General features: G+C 42.5%; 2 protein-coding genes across 2 annotated transcripts in view; one reads left to right on the forward strand and one right to left on the reverse strand.

The window, feature by feature from the left end:
• ZFYVE26 (zinc finger, FYVE domain containing 26) overlaps positions 1-10,205 on the forward strand; it is a gene marked incomplete at its 5' end in the record, with an annotated part of 46,628 nt that extends 36,423 nt beyond the window's left edge. The window contains 9 exons of the mRNA XM_009870476.1: positions 480-689; positions 1,561-1,776; positions 3,515-3,712; positions 4,019-4,221; positions 5,805-5,946; positions 6,478-6,537; positions 7,861-8,036; positions 8,845-8,896; positions 9,996-10,205. Of these exons, the coding sequence (XP_009868778.1) occupies positions 480-689; positions 1,561-1,776; positions 3,515-3,712; positions 4,019-4,221; positions 5,805-5,946; positions 6,478-6,537; positions 7,861-8,036; positions 8,845-8,896; positions 9,996-10,205 (1,467 nt within the window). The remainder of the gene's footprint in view (positions 1-479; positions 690-1,560; positions 1,777-3,514; positions 3,713-4,018; positions 4,222-5,804; positions 5,947-6,477; positions 6,538-7,860; positions 8,037-8,844; positions 8,897-9,995) is intronic.
• Positions 10,206-14,320: 4,115 nt separating this feature from the next.
• Positions 14,321-19,496, reverse strand: LOC104274754 (retinol dehydrogenase 12-like; the record flags this gene model as incomplete). The annotated part of the gene is made up of 6 exons (XM_009870477.1): positions 14,321-14,635; positions 16,547-16,736; positions 17,449-17,658; positions 18,074-18,178; positions 18,475-18,630; positions 19,382-19,496. Coding segments are annotated over 6 exons (879 nt in total), but the record flags the coding sequence as incomplete, so codon positions are not given.
• Between the last annotated feature and the right edge of the window lie 3 nt (positions 19,497-19,499).

Genomic DNA, 19,499 nt, shown 5'->3' on the forward strand with positions numbered 1-19,499 from the left:
TTTTGAATAAAGTGGTTCATGTTTAAAGCAGCTGGTCTACTGAAGAAAACAAGGAATAAATTTGATCAGCAAAGTTACATCAAATATATGATTTCACGGCAGTTTGTGATGCATCTTCTGTTGATTTATTTTTTTAAACCACAAACCTGATGAATTCTGCTCTGTAAAAGTCATCTGCTTTAGAAAGGAGAATGTGAAAATCTCCTGAATTTTAAAGCAACTAAACTGAAATTTTCCAGATAAGTAGTTGCTTAACCTTGTACAATAAAAAAATACTTCCACATATAGACATTGTGGCGTTTTTGTTAGTTGGCATTTTGTGCTAGTAGTACAGAAATAATCATCATGGTTTTCTTCATGTGTTTGTTTGTTTGTTTGTTTTGAATGGGAAGTGTGCTCTAGGAGGTGTAATTAAGCCAGTTTTCCTGTTTTCCATAGTGGGACTGTGTCACAGTATTAACAGCCGTTTTTGAATTTAGGTTTCTACAAAATCGGGGTTGGATCCAGGTGGAGCGTGGCATGCCTGGGGCATGGCTTGCCTTAAAGCTGGAAATTTAAGTTCAGCAAGAGAGAAGTTTAACCGATGTTTAAAGCCACCTCTGGATCTAAACCAGCTGAACCATGGTTCAAGGCTGGTCCAGGACGTGATACAGTACCTGGAGTCCACAGTGAAGCCCATACTCATTGCGGTAAGGGTCTTCTCTTCTGTCTGCTCTGAAGGGCCGTAGCACAGCCAGGTAATGATGTTTGCATACACATCGTACAGCAATGCATGTTACAACCTCAGGTGTTAGGTTCTTTTTTGGTTTTCTTTTCTTTTTTTCCTTCTTCTGTTGTGATTGTATATTGCAAAGTGAATATTGTTGGGATATATATTAGCTGTTTTATCACATTGAATTGGTGGCTGAGAACCACATCATAGGATTTTAAAGTAATTTGGGACATAGTTAGTGGAGGAGAAGAGAGCTGTACTGGTTAACATGTTATTACTACAGTCTGAGAATACTAAGCTCAATCCCAACAACATGTCGTGATGCTGCAGTGGTGCCATTTTTCTACTGAAAACTGATAACCTTGCAGGAACTTAGAGGAGAATTTATAAATGCTGTCCTACTCTTCTTTCCTTGTCAACAAGCGCTATTACATTGCTTGGGATTAGCTCTGGAAGTTCTGATTAGGTATCAAAAATGTCTTTTAGTACTGAGTACCTGCAGAATGATAATGAAAGACCTCTTAGTAGTGCATATTTTAGGAAAATAAAAAACCTGTTGGAATTAGTATATTGAAGTAGCTGTTGACAGTGGACTTGTGTTGAAATCAGCCTCCTGTCTGTCCCTGGAAACATCCGTGCTAGCTACAGCAACATTCAGCACCTCTTTTGATAGGAGGGTTCCAGTCTAGTGTCTATAAACAGCATTACTGGATTCTCACCCTTCTAAAGTGATAATCTACTTAAAAAAACAACGATAACAGAAATGCTTCAGGGCTGAGTGACAAGTTCTAACTGGAAGAGTTTCCTCTTACTCATTACCTGTCATTGATTCTCTGTTTTAATGGCAGGATGATGATTACTTTGCCACATTGAGGGAACTTGAAGCAACACTGAGAACGAGAAGTCTGTCTCTGGAGATGATGTGTGAGGGGAAGATTCAACACAACAGCTACTATCAGGAGTGCTTGTTTTACTTACATAGTTATAGCACTAACCTAGCAATAATAAGCTTTTACATGAGGCATGACTGTATGAGAGAAGCACTGCTTCACTTGTTAAATAAGGTGAGCAATCTAATATGCCATCCTCTAAAATGAAATTTGAAAAGTAGCTAAGAGGATTTCAAGGCCACTCTAAGATGGTAACCAGCACCATGCAGCATTCTGGGTAGTTTTGTGCACAAGTTTTCTGAGGTCCTAAATGTTGTTATATGATCTATTTAATTACTGACAAGAAATCAGTGACATGAAAAATAACTTTGATCTTTATATCTCATGTTTATTTTCTCTTTTTTATTGTGCTGAAGCAGTGGCTTCTAGAGAGGAGAATGTATTTTATATTTCTTTAATAGAGGTCCTGGATCAACAACACGTTGTCCTTTTTCTACAAGGCTGAAAACTTGGGACTATTGTCATACAGTTCAGAAGAAAGAAGGAAAATGTTGGATTCCAACATGCCGATAACACTGAGCGTTTTACTCTCTGTCACAGCAGTTCTGTCTCTTGGTATTGTTTATTGAAGCAGACACCCACATTTGCACTTACGTAATTGTTGGGAATATAAGGGAATACAGAATCAGGTCCCAGAGGACAGAGATCTAGGGAATTCAAAAACGGGTTTCCAGTTCTCCCTTAGGAAAGCTGTGTAATGTAGGAGGGCATGAGAATGTCTGGAGAAAACAGTTCTGTTGGTGCTAGTTTACAATTAAACCTAGAAAGTATTTCAACGTGTTTCTCAGTTTAAATTTGCATTTTAAGAAAAGTTGCGTATTTTTGCAATGATGGTGCGGTAATTTCATTAGTTGAGTAGCAGACTGAAAATACTATGGAGATGCAATTCTATGTGGAGGTTTTGCACACGGGAAAACTGGTAATGATCATGCAAACTGGAGAGGAAGGTTTGTTATCGTAAAGCTATAAAGTGCTAGGCTTTGCACTTGGTTGTTTGGAAGCATTTTATATGTACAGGCTTTGTAGCTTGTATCTTACTCTGAGATTTTAAAAACCAGTAATTCCGTATCATGTCTTTAAAATGTTTATGCAGGCCTCGTTGCACCTACTACCTTCCACGGTAACATGAATATGTGAGGCTGCATTTGTGAGACCATAGTCAGGAGGTCAAGGGCAGTAAATATCCTCCTCAGCTCACTTCTTGTGAGGTTTCATCTGAACTCCTGTGCCTAGTTTTGGGTTTCCAAGTACAAAACAGGCATTGTCAAAGTGGAGCAAGTCTAATCGAAGGCCGTCGAGGTGGCTAGGGGCCTGCAGCACATGAGAGATGAGGAAAGTGGTAAAGCTAGGTTTTCTCAGATTTCCTTTTGCCTTCTCTTCTTCAAGCTATGTGCTGTTCTCAGCTACTGAGTGGGTGATGATAGGGAAGATAAAGCCAGGCTTATCTCACATGTGCACAGTGAAAAGGTAAGGGACAGTGGCCACAGTTTGGAGTAAGGGAAATTCCAACTGGATATAAAGTAAATGGGGTTTTGGGATTTTTTTTGGGGGGTGGGTTGGTTTTTTTTCCTGCAATGAGGATACTTAGATGTGGGAACAGGGCCTCAGAGACGCTGTTGCTCTGTCATTCTCAGAGCTTGACTGGACAGGCTCAGAGCAGTGTGACCTAACTTGGAAGCCATTCACTGAGGGGGGTTTTGAATCAAATGCCCTCCAGAAATCCCTTCCAACCTAAATTATTTTTTAATTTTGTGATCTCTCTCACTTAATAACAATTCTCTGTTATATTAGGGAAGCCAACAAGCCACAGTGTGTGGGTTTGCTTCAAGCTACCTTTCTGATGTTTGTGTAGGAATCCCCATCAGAAGTGTTCATTGAAGGAATCTTCATTCCAAGTTATGAAAGTGGAAAACTGCATATGTTGGAGAACTTGTTGGAAACCATTGATCCAGGATTGGAGAGCTGGGGAGTCTACTTGATTGCAGCCTGCAAATACTTGCAGAGAAAGAACTACTACCATATTCTATATGAGCTGCAACAGTTCATGAAGGTAAGGTGAGGGTCAGTGCCGTCTCTTCTGGTGCAATGTTGAATACTGTCAGACTTTGGGTTACTTATTTTGGTGTAAATCTGTATGATGGACAAGTATATTTTTGCCATTTTCCAATCCTGAAAAACAGTTAGGAAGGCCTGAGGCTGTCTGAAGCTGGCCTGCTATGTGTTTGCAGTTACGCAGTAGGTTAACTACTGTTTTAAAGAAAATGGAGCATTGCTGCTTCGTATGAGCACTTTAGTACAGACAGCGATTACTGAAGGTGGGATATTTTGGTCTAAGTGTTCAGTATGTTTCTTCTAGGATCACGTTCGTGCTGCCATGACATGCATTAGGTTTTTCACTCATGGTGCAAAGTCTTACACTGAACTGGGAGGCAAACAGATGTGGCTTCTAAAGATCAAGGACCACCTCAAAGTCTATCTACAGGAGGTCTCAAGAAGTTCAGGAAGGAAAAAAATGGCATTTACTTTTCGGAAGAAAATGTCTGCAACAGATGTGTCAAGGTATCTATAAACAAGAAGCTAACTTATGGAAGAGAGGAAACTCGGGCTTTTGTTTTCTGCTTCCCCCTGCCCAGTGGTTGTGTTTAAGTTTGCTTTAGCTAACACATGCAAGTATAGCATTCCCATTACTCTTTTCCCCCAACATCCCGACCCAGGAGGTGAGTACTTTTTTTTCTGCTAAAAATACCAGTCGGTGTGTCATCTACCTTCTTTTAAATTAAAACACAAACAAAAACCCTACAGTGCATAGACACCTATAGATCAATCCACAAGTTTCCTTGCTTTTACTGTTCCTTTTCTCTCCACAAGGCAAACAGCTTTGCAGTGCTTTGGTGCTGGGGTTAACTCGCAACATTCAACCATGTACAAGCTGCAGGTGTCAGACATAACTGAATCCCTGCATTCAGAAGTTGAATTGTAAATTTAGCCAGAATTCTCTTGTACTTGGGGTTTTATATCTTTGTTTACTTTGGGGCTTTTTGCTTTCTTTTTTTTTAGGCTAGACTCTAACTTAAAGGTGAGGAGGAGTATATGTATTGACGTGGAAAATTTGGGATCCAGGTTCTCTGGCTCACTTCTTCGAAATAATGTGAACAAGTGTTCACCTTCAACTTGTGAAGCATGTTAATTGCACAGATCTAGAAGTATCTCATTGCTGTAGACTTGGCCACAAAAAAGACAAAATCAGAAGTAACTAAAATAATTATTGTTTGGAAGTATGTCCTATTTCGAAACGTGTTCAAGAAATGAGTGACAAGGGGTAGGACTGCTGCTAAATGCTGACCCATGCTCTCTAATCTCCCTGCCTTCCCGAAGAGAAAGGGAATAAGGCAGAGACAGAGACAGCAAAGAAGACTGAAACAGTTTTAATGAAACAGTTATAGTACTAATAAGAAAATAATAGAAATAATAAAATATGTACAAATATATGCAAAACCAATTTTGAACCAAACCCCCCAGTGGCAGTTACTACTGATGCTGCAGGGCAGACAGGCACTGGGAGAGTCCCAGAGTGGACTCAGTAGCAGATGGGAATTAGGTTCAGAAACACAGATCTGGACAAAGGTAGAGGAATGGGCTGAATTCTCCTCAGATGCTGGCCATTGAAGAAGAAGAAGGGTTTAACCCTTGGGTTCTCTGAGGTTTATACTGAATACAGCATTTATGGAATGTAATTATATTGTTGATCAGTTTTGGGTCACTTGTCCTGTCTGCTGCTCCCTGGAGGTGTGATGTTTTACTTCTTTGTGACCTCTTTTACTTGCCGGCACCTCAACGTGGCACGAAAGATTTAGCAGTGGCCTTGCTCACTATAGGAACGAGTATAAGCAAGAGCCTTTCTGCATCCCTGGCAGTAACTGTAAACATCAGGCATTATCACTTCTAGAAGCAGATGCTGTCTGCAAAAGCATGCTGCTAACTTCAGAAAGGGCAGCCTCTTAGAAGAAACTTCAGCTGAAAAGTAAAATCACTGAACAGAATTGGTTCTCTTTTAGCTCAAACCAGGACAGTTGGTAAGTTTACACAAATAATAATTGACACTTTCTCTGTGGCAAAAAAGTCAGAATTTTTCCTCTCTCTAGGCACATCAGTACAGTTGATCTGCAGATGGAAGTAACAAAGTTCCTGCATCGATGCGAGAGCTCAGGAACCTCTCAAATGACAGGTTCCTCCTTGCCCACTCTCTTTGGAAACAATAACATGAAAATGGATGTTGCTTGCAAGGTACTTATTGCTATTTCATACACAGCTCTATTTTTCATCAGCAATACTGAATCGATATACAGGTTGAAACATTTGATGGTTGGAGCAGCCTTTTGTATTTTTTATGGGCAGGTTATTTGTGCATGTATGCAACCTACTATTTATGAAAAATTCATGATTTTCCTCAAAGTAGCATGAGAACTTGCTGCTCCTCTCGAAGTTGACACTTTCAGAGACAGATGATCCCAAATACAAATAGTAACATGCCTTTTGACTATATATCCTATTTTGTTTTGAATCGAGGCAAATGCTGCTATCCTAACCCTTAACTTCAGGTCAGCTCTATGTGTAACTTGCCCAGTGTCCCACAGGAAATTAATGTGTGACAACAGACCATGTATTCGCTCTGCTTGTTGGGGTGGTGCTGTTTTCTGTTGAAGTAACACATTGTCTTCTGGCCTCTGGGCAAAATCTGGAAATGCATTATTATTTAACTGCATGTAATGAAAAAAGAATGTGCATCCCCCAGCTTGTCTATGCCTCTCTTTTCAGGTCATATTGGAAGGCAAAAACATTGAGGAGGGGTTTGGGATTGCATTTAGAGTCCTTCAGGTATGGAAAAACTTGATACAGCAAGCACTATTATCACAAAAGTAATTCCTGCAAGCAGTAATTGTTTAAGCAAAATACTTGTATTCCAAAGTGTCTTTTAACCTGCAGAAAGAAAAACGTCTTGTAAGAAGAGTCACTAGTTCAAGTCTTAAATGACCATATATTTGAAGGAAGCTTGTTAAGGAAATTAAGATGCTGTTTCAGTAGGACACTTCCAAACTAATTTGGTCCTACAAAGGAATTAATTACAGCTTTGCTTTGCTGTGCACATTGTTCAGTGACTTTACTCACATCTGTGATTATAGTTTACCAGAGTTGAGAGCTCGACTTGTAGTTCTCTGCAGTTCATGAAAGCCATGCAAAGGCAGTGAGTAAATAAGGCCAGGGCTATCTCTCTACCGTTTTCCTCACTGAAAAAGCAAAGCTAATTAACTGGAAACTCTCTGGGGACTTCTCCTTCCTCATGTCCAAGTAGAAGTTTAGGTACTTTATCAGTCAGCACAGCTCATGAGCCTTCAAAGTTTTCTGTGTGTTCCTCATGTATGTATTTGGAACTGCTAAGATACTGCTTTGAGCAGCGCAATTTGCAGTTGCCTCCTCTCTGGGACCCAGGGTATAGCAGGGCCACTTCTGGACAGAGGTGGTACTGAAAGAGTATTTGTGGATGTGGCAGACCCCGCTGCTTCTTTCAGGTAAGGATGTACAAAGAGAAAGCCTGTTTGTAGTGAGATGGAGAGCCTGAGAAAATAGCAGTTCTCAGCAGCAACAGCAGTCACTGCCCCCCAGGTAAAAACAGAGCAGTGAGCCCAGCTGCCTAGCATCACTTATTTTCTTTTTTTTTTTTTCCTTTTCTTTTAAAATTTTCTTTACTTCTCTTATTCATGGCAGGATCAGTCCATAGCATTTATGATCTCTTTGTTCATATGGGAGGTGTATGATGGTCAGTTCCCTCCTGTTTCTCAGAGTACACAAATGCCAGCTGCTGGTGGGGTGGCTGGAGGAATATAGTGGGAGGGAGGTGGGTGGGGTCCGAGGAAAGATCTTTTCATGGAAGAAATAAAAGATTTTTTGTGACCTCTGAAAAGGGAGGCTCATGTTCTTGAACAAAATTGAGTTTTACCAGTCTGATTATAGAAAACCTTTAAACCAGCCCTGTGCACTGGTGACTGAAAAATTAGAGGCCCCCAAAACAGCTTTGACTTTTTTTAGAGCATGGTGTGATAGGTTGCTCTCAGGAGAAATTGTCCCAGTTTTATAGAAGCCCTGTGAGAAAACTTGCTGAGAACTTTTAACGTGTTGCTCTGATGTTCCCACTACCTCTAGGACTTCCAGCTGGAAGCTACAGAAGTGTACAGCAAAGTGGCCAAGCAGCTGGTGAAGCAGCAGAAGTACAGTGAGATCCGGCAGCTCCTCAAGTGTGTTAGTGAGTCTGGAGTTGCAGCAAAAAATGATGGGGATAACATTATCCTAAACTGTCTAAATGAGTTCAAGAATATTCCTAAATTGTAGTCCATATTGTGTCCCTTCTGAAGTAAAATGGGTGTATAAATAACAGGCTACGGGGAAATCATCCTGTGGTGCCTATGCTGGTCTTTAGCAAGTGCTTCGTATCTTCTGGCTATCTACTACATGTGTTGTTTAAAGGTGGGTGGGTGTGGTTTGCCTGATGCAAGTTACTACGAGGAAACAGTAAGTAGCTGTAGCATCCTCCCGCCCTGCACTTCCCAAATGAGTACCCATCGTGGAGAGAGAACCTTTGCTTTGCAGGATCCTGCCAAATGCTGTTGACTGGCGTGGGAAGTGTTCCCTTCAATGAGGCTTCCATGGCTAACACAGAGGATGTGTGGAAGCAGAAACTTCCTGCCTCCATTGGAAACAATTCTAAGATTACCTTTGCCTACCATGGTATCTTTTCCATCCTGGTGAAGGAAGGAGATGCCCGCTATGAAGTTCTACTAACCAGGCTAGGGGACACATTATACCCCTTGGATCAGGGTTGGCCATGGGGGCCAACTCCTGCTAGGGTGCAGAGAACCTACAAATTCATGTCATGCAACATGAGCCATGTCTATGGGAGACTCCCAGGCTCACAACATTCTCTTGGGATACCCCACAGACCTGGCAGGCAGGAGAAGCTGTGGTGAAGGGAAGAATTGGACTTTTTCTGCAGCCCACCCAGTGGGGACAATGCAACGGTGTAGCTGTGATCTCAGCAGCCCTTCCTCTCTGCTGGGTGTTTGGTCCTTCATGGGGTAAAGGTTTGCAAACTGTAGTCACTCTAAATGTGAACACCTTTTCCCTTCTTTGGGTACAGGATCTCGATAACCTGATTCAGGACATGGACAGTGATGAAAACAAGGTAAGTAAAAGTACAGCGGAGGAGCTCCTTTGACAAGAGCTAAACAGCCTGGCCTTGGTGTGCAGGCTGCGTGCTCTTTCACTGTCTTCTCTCTCATTCTCACTCAAGCCAAAGTTTTGAAGGCCACTTTCTAGATTATAGAAATCACAGTGAATTCTTTGAGGCAGTAGTGTTTGTGATTGTAGAGCTGTGACATGAAGGTACCAATTGGTGTTATCCCAATTAGTTCCTTGCCTAGCCCTCACTCTGAGGACTGTCATTTGTTGTAGTGGGAGGGAAAGTATTTCAGAGAGGAGCATTGGTGGCTTTAGTGGGTTTTGTTGTGACACTTTTCACATAGGTGTACGTTTCTAGTAATGGCAGCTAATGAACTTCAGCATACCTTCAGGATGGCCATTCCATCTTATTGTTTCAGGATTATATTATTTCTGTTGTGATGAGGAGTTAAATAATAAAATGTTCTGCTATACTTCTTGTCTTAGAGGAAGCGAGGCCCAAACTGCTTGGTTTCTTTGTTAGCTTTCATCCCAGCCGGCCAAGCCCCTGGAGTCACAGATAAATGTGTGAACTGCAGGTGCATGCTTAGAGATGAAGAGGCTGTAGCTCAGCATTTGCGGATTGTTGTAGGTCCTGGGTGACACAGCTGGGAATAAAATCTTAGGATTTTATTTCTGCCCTGTTCCAACTGACAACTTGCTATTGTATATAGATTGAAAAATGGGCTTTTTGTTCTGCCTTTACGCAAGATCTATCACTGACAGACATGAGCTGTTCTAGAACGAGCAATGGAAGAAAATGACTGCTTTAAAGTCTTTACCATGAGGATATGGTAAATTAAGGCACAAGATAGGTTTCCTGATGCTAATTTCATGGTGACACAGTAAAGGAGTTTCCACAAGAGACAAAGAATAACATAGAGCCATGTATCCATCTTTTAAATTGGGCTCTGCTCTGTGCCATACTTTGCTTCATAATATGCTGCTGCTACTTTGTACAACACGCTTCTTGAATGAGGTGTTTCCAGGGAATCCTGCTTAAGCTTGACCTGTCAGCTAACTACAGCTTTCTAACCAAGTTCTGACTGCCTCTTCTGCTTCAGATCCAGGCCTACGTGATGTGCAACAAGTTGCGTTCTGCCTACCTGGTCTCGGTGAGACAGGAGAAGACCAGAGCGGTGCAGCTCGTCCAGCATGTGCGGCAGCTGGCCGAGAACAGCGGAGATGACGTTGTGAAGGCCATCTGTGCCCAATGGCTCTCAGTGCACCAGCCCAAAATGAGAACTCGGCTTCCCCAGGGCACTAGGAAGTAATGAGTAAGGGATGTTTGCCGTCGTACAGAAGGGGAAGGCTTCAAGACAGCTTAAAGGCTGTTCAGCGATCGCTTGGTAAAATGCAAGTCTCCTGACTGGTGGTGGTAAATGGATGCTGCTAATGTGCCTCTGGTGAAAGGAAGGGAACTAAATTGTAAGTGCCGGTCCTGTATTTTCACAAACAGTCACTACCTCAGGGTGTTTTTTGGCTATCTTTTTGATGGGGGGGGAGGGGGGCAGTTTTAAACTGAACAAGCAGGAATTTAGGTGTATGGGAGAGAGCACTTCTCTCTTTCTGGTTTGGGATTTTTTTGATTGTTGTTTGAGGGGGCGGAGAGAGGTGTTGTTTGATTTTTTTTTTTTTTATTTTTATTTTTTGAAAGGCACTGAACTTTGTAGATTTATTTTTAATCCAGAAAACCTATATAGAGAGGAGAGAAAAATCTCAACTCATTGTAGCCGAGAGTATAAAACATTTTTGTGATTATGGGTTTCCTGTAAACTTTTTCAAGATTGGAGAGAAATTCTTTAACAAAGACTGAAATTCAAAGGCCCTATATAAACCCTTTTTTTCCCCCACTCTTCTCCACTTGTGCAATGTGGGCAATTTCTTTAGTTCATTTCAAAAGGTAAAAACTGATTCTACATGGCAGATTTCTACTTACCAGTCACCCTGTCTGATGTGTCATACATGTGGCACGTGAGACCTTACTAGATGGATGAAGTTATAAAGGGCATATCCTGTAAGGGGAGTACAAAGGGAAAATAATCCTTTAAATTAGTTGAAAAATCACATACCTCTTTCTTTGCTATGGGAATCTCCAATAAATTGCTGAAATGCAGCTTTATCACTCAACAGTTGTCAGCAAACTTCCACAGTTTTTCATCAGGTATAGCAGGAAATACGGACAGGGCAAGATGTGGTAAAATTCAACAGGCAGTCTGTGTCCCTGTCACACAGGGATTTGTTTCTTGCTGTAACAATCTGTCCCCATCAGGTAGAACATCAGACTTAATTTCTATTACTAGACTATATTGACAGGCTTTGCTCTGTTAAGTGTTGGGTTAACTCGGTTTTATGAAAAAGCAGGAATCTTTTTGCAATGGCTGCGTTCAGGGATGCTGACAAAAGCAGCTGTTTCTCTGCAACTGTGATTGGAATGTGAGAAATGGGTGGAAGAATGGTAGGCAGTAGTTGGACCTTCAGAAGGACTCCACAAGAGTCTGCGTTTTGCCATTTACGTGTGTTTTGGCACAAGAAGTAGGAAAACTGGTTCACCTTTTTTCTGTTAAAATGTTTAGTTGTTTACTTCAGAAGAAAAAACAGGTTTTCTGAAGTGTAACGTAGCTGTAAATAGTTTTAGTATATAAAATAGAGACTGTCAAATGAGAGTTTTGCACTATTGCCAAGCTCACTGTAGTGAAAGAAGAGACTTCCATGGTATTGGAAAGGACTTGGTCCATCTCCTGTAGTGTTTCCTGTGTCACCTCTCCTGGAGGTGCTCCACTCACTGGAGCAGGGCTGGAAACGTCTTGGAGCAAAGCAGTCAGAAATGAGCACATTTAGCTTTCAGAATCTCCTGACCACAGATTTGCATTATCTCATTAGTACTAATGAAAGCTGCTTTTGTTTTCTTGGCCAGACTGACCATCAGGTTACAGCCATTAAGCTAATCCTGAATCGTGACACTATCCATGTTTTCGATCATTTCCAAATCTCTCATTATGGTGGGTATCCGGATCTGCATTGCTGTAATACCTACTTTTCTGCTCGAGTTCCTTCAGCCGTGTAGAGCACAGAGCGTGGAGCTGGCTGTGCAGACCAGTCACTTCTGTACCTGCCTTCCTTCCTGACCTCTTTGCACTGTACCTGATGCACTTTATAGTGTTTGTTGTAATCTGATGTTCTTAACCTGGAATTGTAGGGATCTTTCCTCTTACCAGCAGAACTGGAACTTTCATCCTGACTAACTGCCTTGTGTCATGAATAGTGCAATTATCAAGGGGCTTTGAATTTTTGAGCATCAAAAAGGGATTGAGTACTGCCAGTTAAAAAGAACTTCTACATTAATGACCAAGGTTTGTTTACAATGAAAAGAGAATAAAGTATTATGACTGTTAACGTACCTTCTGTTAACATCTTCTGTTTGCTTTTTATCTCGGGAGTGGCTGGGGATCTCTTTTTAGATCTGTATTTTGCTTTTGGCTGTGCTTAGCAGAGTAATTAGAATGGGGAGAATTGTTTTGTCATGCAAAAAGTATCTCTGCTGCAGTGTCCTCAACATTTAAATCAATTTGAATATTGCATAGTTCGAATTCCTCTTGGTAGCTGGCTCAGCCTCATACATGTACTTTTACAGACCAGTAATCCTCTTCAGAGAGCTTTGCAAGTTAATCTAACTCTCCCTTCCAAGCCTCCCTTTAAGACTGCTAAATGAGCTTTAGTTGCCTCATTTTACAGATCAGCCTAGAAGAAGGTATAAATTACTTGCCCAAGGTCAAAAAAGAGTGGGTGACTCTCTATAAAAATGTGTAGATATATGTCTTAGCTGAGAAAAGCATTGACCAGCAAGGGCAAAATATTTCTAGCCTAGAGATGCTTTCTGCTTTTTAAAAAATGGTTTCTGTTGCTCCTGAAAGCCACTTTCAGGTCAGAGAACCACACCTAGAGAAAGGGAGCCAAGCCTGTAATGCTACGCAGCATTCTACTGTGACACTGGAGTTGTGAGTTTAGTGTCATATTCAAGATGAAACACAAAGAGGAGGAAAGAAGGCAGAGCAACAGGAAGAAACACAAAAGAACTTTACCCAAACCGAGTTCTTTACATGAGTAAGGCAGGTGCAGATAACAGCCATAGATACAGCCATAGATAACAGAACCAGTAAATGGATTCAGCATTTCTGAAGGAAGATACAGTCCCCTGTTGTAAAAGGAAAATGGCTTTATTTAGTATTGCTCAGAGGTAGCACAGGACTGATCTGCATAGACAGCCTCCAGGCAGAAAGAATTCATTATGAAATAGTATTTGGTTCCCTGAATGGGCAGTTGGTCACAGTGGTGTGCTCATATGCAAGTCTAAAAACTTCCAGATTTTTTTTTTTTTCAGAAGCAGAAGATAATCCTATGAGCTGTGGCACTTGCTTTCTAAGTGTTTAACTTTTTCAGAAATAATTTCTGATTATAGATCACACACTGAAGTAGCACTGCAGTTCCAAGGGATTGGTCCCATTTCCAGACCGACCCAGCTGCACTGCAAGGCCACAACCATAAGCATTTCTGGGCAGCTCTTACTTTCACGTCCTGTAGCTAACGTGACAGATTCAGTTATATTTTCAGATGGTCCAGCCCTCTGCTTCAGCTATTTAGCTCTGGGTAGTTTGCTGTCATTTAAAGATAAAGCCTCAGCTGAAGTTGTTTAATGTGTTTTAACATAGTTGAGATGGTTTTTTACTCATTCTGCTCTCTCTTCTAGGTTCTAAAGTCATTTAAAGTGCAGGGGGGGCTGATAGTCACAAATTTTACACCATCTTTGCTCAACACGTCACAGAAGAGATGTTAAATTTTTTTTTTTTTTTTAAAAAAGACAACTTGCCTATGCACAACTGCAGCACTCCTGCAGCTTTTAACCTCCCAGTCACCCACCCCGAGTTCTCTCAAAAGATATGCCAACCCTCAGTTAACTTACTGCCATCAATCAGCAGGCATTTAGGGCTAGGCTACTTCAGTGGCTAGGGTCCAATGTCTTATAGAAGAGGAGAAAAATAAATGATTCCACTTAAAAACTTTACCTAATGCTTGGCACAAAAAGGCCAGCACCTGTTTCGCTGTGCTTAAGAGCATTTGTATTGCATGTAATTGCCAAAAAATCTAGTAACGTAAAGTACTTTTATTCTGCCAAGTCAAATAGTAGGACCTGAAAATAACCCTGATAGATCATAAACTGAGAGTCCTAGCTTCTTACTAGTACTGTTAGGAAAAAAAATGCTTTAAATAAAGGTAGTTCTTTCTTACTTTAAACCTAAGACTGCAACCTCTACGTCTATTCTACAACCAGGGAGCAATAGTGTCTGGCTATTGTGTAAGATACCAAGCAAAGGTTGCCTCCTGCATTGGTGCTCTAATTCTGCAGCTACGAAGGGGGACTGGTTGCTCACAAATCTCAATCCTTAAGTGTAATACTCCAGAAATTCTCATTAGATTGTGTCCACAGAGCCATCAGGAGGGCAGCTAAGAATCAGCATTCTTGTCTTGAGGTCTCTCAGCAGTGCTCTTGCTGGGAGAAGCATCGCTGGGCTCAGCGCGCTGCATGCTTGAAGTCTGTGCAGCTCAGTCCCACTGGATGCCAAGAAGCTCGCAGCTCACACGCCAGAGCTTCTTCGCTGTCTCATCATCCCGACCTCGTGGAGACACGTAGGCTGGCTGGCAATCACTGTAAGAGGAACTTTTTTTAAATTTGTATTTTTTAAGTCAAAGATCTCCATCTGCATTAGCATACTGAAGTATCTGTGTTAAGGGAATTGCTTTCTGCCAAGACCAGTTGAAGAAGGGTGGGACCTAGCATATAAACAAGGGTTGGTGCTGAACCACCTTGTGAAAAGCTTTCTTTCCAACTTGCTAGGGAAGAGTCTATCCCAATGGCACCGAGAACTGTCAAGCAAGTCTAGTTCTATCTGTCATCTCAACTCTTAAAGAAACGTACATATGCTTTAGTACGTACTCTTCAGCATACGTTCTCATTAATACCACTATAAAGGGCTATAAATGCTAACCAAGCTTCTTCAGAAGCGCCTTTTCTATCATCAGAAGCGCCTTTTCTATCAAACACTAGAAAAAAGCCACTCAAACATGAATGCTGTTCATCCCAGTACACTGTCATTGCATGAAAGGTGCCCCAGGATAATAATACTCTAATAACCATGTATGGTTATGCCCTTTTCCATTATGCTCTGAACTGTGGCTTCTTTGTTCTCAGCTCCCGCAATCAGACAGCACTCTGTCCGCAATAGAGATTGCGTGTTCTCATCCATAATGCTAGATGCTGCAGTAACAGAGTTGTTTAAAAGAATGGAGGAAATTGCATGTCCTAAGATTTCTATCCCAGCCTGGAGTTTAGAGCTCCACATGCTGAGTCTCTGACGTTCCTGAAATGACTCAGGTGGACTCAACCTGTCTTGTTGTGGCATGCAAATTGTTTTCTTATCATCTATATTGTGCTTTATATTCTATTGTCTGGAAAGTGAAAGGATTTTAAGCTAGTCCAATGTAAATTGTGAATTACTGTCGAAGCTATTCATTTCCCACAAAGTCCAAAACTCCCTTCTTTTCTGAGTTTAAAATCCACCAAGGTTTTCTGTATTCCAGCACATAAACGCTCCATTTATATCCTAGACATACAGTCATCCAGGCAAGATTAAGACATCTATTTATATATTCAAGTCTGATTAAGATGCTACCAACTCCCAAGTGAAGATCAGGCAAAGCCATTACAAAGACTAATCTTGTCACATATTACATGAGGAAAGCTCTGCAAAGATGTAAAGACTCCACCAGTATCCAGGTGGAGGAAAAAAAAATAATCCATTAATTTCCCCCCCTAAAAACGTATTGTCACACTGCTTTACACCTGGTGCAAAGTCAACAGATACACCTGCATGAGTCTGTTGAAATGGCAGTCTTCAAATCTAGAATAATGATGACTTGGAACTGCTTTGGGCATCACTATTCAGGGTCCTGGAGTAAGCTGATGCCAAGAAACAACAGGGTCTGTAGTGGGAGCTACACGAGACAGTTTGCAGGACACAGCGATAAGCATGACAGCAGGAGTCCCTCCCAGGTGGTGGGAAAATCAAGTGACTTTGTCACATGCCAGACCTCAAAATCTTGTGTCCTAGGTCTGCAGTACCATCAGGTCACCCAGCTCCCTGGGAGCACAGGCCCCTTCTGCTCCAGTAGGGTAAAACTACAAAGAGAACCAGAGTGGTCTTCCCAGGATTGACTCAAATGACCTCTTTAACTAAACGGCTCCACTGAAAAGTGATTTGCCCAAGACTGAGTCAGCTGGGGATTAGAGCTCTGTGACAGCTGTTCCTGCACTTGGAGTACAGTGACATTCCTGGCACTTAAAGGACCTGCTATTGTGTGAAGCATAGGTCAGGGATTTCTTCCAAACATGCTATCTGCGGCTACAGACCTGGGAGGGGTAATGCTCTAGTATTTGTCACCCTCAATCTTATCAGCCAGCCTCCTACCCTGTCCCTTCTTAATGAAGAATGACAGTAATTCTCATTTTTGCCAGCCAACAAGGTTACCCTCCACGGTACATCATGGCATCTGTACCTACCTGAAATACTGTCCTGTCACAGAGTCTAGCTCCTCTGCTACTGCACAGTAGATACTGGTCTGAGCTCCTTCCCAAGGTGTCTTCAGGACGAACGAGAATATCTTCCACAGCCACGTCATTATAAATGAGTGCCGGACCAGCTCGGAATGGACAGAACCGGGATGCAGAGCATTTGCCGTGACTTTAGTGCCTATGGCAAAAGAAAGTAGTCCAGGACAGATCTACATGCATTGAACTGTCTTTAAAAATAATAATATACTCCTCAATTCTACATGCAGGTATCCTACAACTTAAAGGAGTTGTCCAGGCATGGATACAGGGAGAGTAAGTGAAGTCCTCTGTAGTTACTGCTTGCTGGAGCATCCCCCTGTCCCTTCAAAACACTGCAGTCACTGCACACCTTCTGCAAAACAACATACTAGAGGGCCTGGGTGCTAAAACAGCACCAGTTTCCACTAGGCTTTTGAAAACAGCAGCTTCTTTGGGTTTACTGTAACACTAATTTCCTAGAGAAGACACTGCTTCTCTTTTAGTTAAACAGGTACTACTTAAGTTTATGAAAAAGACTAAAAAGACAGATATTGTGCCTTAAGAGGTACTGTCTAGTCCTGTGCTTCTGCTCTACAGGTCACCAAGATTTAAGGCAGCTGAGTATTAAAAAAAAAAGTATTAGCTTTTCTGTTGGAGACTGCAGTTGTGGTTCAGCTTCCACCCACATACCACAAGGGTCTGTGTGGGTGCAGCTGGTTTTTGATGAGCACCAAAGTACATTCAGCTGTGTCAGGCTACTAAACTCCTCTGCCCTGTTGTAAACACAATTAGTGGTTTAAGCCTCCTGGTGCCACAGACAGGAGAAGAAAAAAGCCAACCAGAGAAACACTCCGCTCTCCTCTAGGACTTGCCTTGCAGCCGCCTCGCCAGCTCCCGGGTGAAGAGCACGTTGGCCAGTTTGCTGTGACAGTAGGCGAGGCCGCGATTGTAGCTCTTCTCGCCATGGAGATCGTGGAAGCGGATTCGGCCTCCGTGATGAGCCAGCGAGGACACGTTCACTATGCGGGCTGGGGCAGACTGCTTCAAGCGCTCCAGCAACAGGAAGGTCAGGAGAAAATGACCTACCAGGGAGAGGAAATGTCATCTTCTCTGAAGCATTCCCCCGCTGAAATTTCAGAGTACTTGCAACATATTACTTAAGTGTTCTGTCTTACTGCTGCCTTAATTTTAAGTCCAGGGAAAAGAAGGTCCCCTCTGAACCAACAGCTAAACTTTTTTGGGGGGCCATTAAGTTCTGGTCCTCAGCTTCAAAAGTGTAGAGCTGCCATACATTTCAAATGTCCCAGGTAACATGTACAGATACTTAAACTGGATCCATGCTAAGTAGACACATTGCATTGCACCTCCAGAACTCAAACTCTGGCCTTCCATCCTTCCCCAAGAAGGAAGGATGAGGAAGAGAAAATCTGAAAGCAGGATTTTACTCTGGCATTTAGCCACAAATACTGAATGCAAATATAATTCCAATGGCCTTACCAAGATGATTGACTCCTATGTGCATCTCAAAGCCATCAGCAGTCTTAGAGTAGGGGCAGAGCATTACTCCAGCATTATTAATGAGGACATGGAGTTCCTTTTCCTCTGCAAGAAACAACAGACATCCTTAAACAGGGAAACAGAGACTGAAGACAGATGAGAAGGTTGCAGAAGTCGGCCAAAAAAATCCCCACACCCATCTGAGTTGCAGCCACATCACCTCAATAAAATAAGTCTGCTACGACAAACTAGCTCATGGCCTCTGAGAAGCCCCTACTGTGAACTGCAGTACCCAACACAGTACAGAGGTATGGAGGTCAGGGATCTGGCATTTGCTAGAAGAGCAGACAGCAGTCCTTGGTAAAATATTCTCACTGAAAAGATGGATCCAGAGACTGTACCTGCTAGAAATTTCTCAGCAAACTCCCGGATGGACTTCGTATCAGCCAAGTCCAGTTTTTTCACAATGACTTGCTGGTTCCCTGTCTCAGCTCGAATTTCACTGGCTGCAGCTTCTGCCTTCACTATGTCTCTGCAAGCAACAATCACCCTCGCACCTGCAAGGGGGCAAAAAAAAAAAAAAGGAGCAGAAGCTGAGATCACTGGAGCATCCTGGATGACCAAGACTATGACAAGGTGCAGTGCTTAGAAACAAGGTACTGTTTCTTTAGAGAACTGGCATCAGTCAGGGGAGCAGCTGGGAGGGACAAAGCCTTCTTACTATGTTGTTAGCTCTGATCCAGCCCAAAGCTGCTTTCACACCAGAGACATCAGAAGTGCCTCTGTCCAGGTTATCCCAGGCCAGGAGTGTGTACCACAATAATGGTCTGACAGGGTTATATCTGCCCCATCGAGCCATGAGCATGTGACAATACTTGGATCTCAGCCAGAGTAATTTCTAAATAGATTGCGAACAGGTAGTTTAATCTCCTTACCAGTTACTCAAAACCCACTTAATTAGATTGCAACACAAATAACTGAAGTGTACAGCATTTCCCAGGTTCATACAAGCAGAACCCAGTGATACCAGGAACTTCCCAGTCCTCCTTAAAGGGCTGCAGTGCAGAGCACTTTCATGTCACAAGGCACGTTTCTGAACTGCAAGCCATGACACCAGTTGAGGAACTGGGGACTTGCACCTCAGTGCAAGCTCTCAGGCTCATCTGAAATAGCTTTGGAATCCAATTTGCTTAAATGTAAGCATGAAACGCTTCTCCCTTACACCCAGAAAAGGGACCCCTGGCACACAGGCTCGCACAGGTCAGCCGGGACGGGACAGAATGGGAACGATGGAGTCCGGGCACTTGCCTCTTCGCGCCAGGTCTCTGGCCGTCTCCTTCCCGATGCCCGTGTTGGCTCCCGTGATTATCACCACCTTCCCCTCCAGCCTGGCCACCGACTTACACTGTCCTCCGGCGACATACCT

This window comes from Apaloderma vittatum, unplaced genomic scaffold, assembly GCF_000703405.1.
Source record: "Apaloderma vittatum isolate BGI_N311 unplaced genomic scaffold, ASM70340v1 scaffold17085, whole genome shotgun sequence".
NCBI classification, from domain to species: Eukaryota; Metazoa; Chordata; class Aves; order Trogoniformes; family Trogonidae; genus Apaloderma; species Apaloderma vittatum.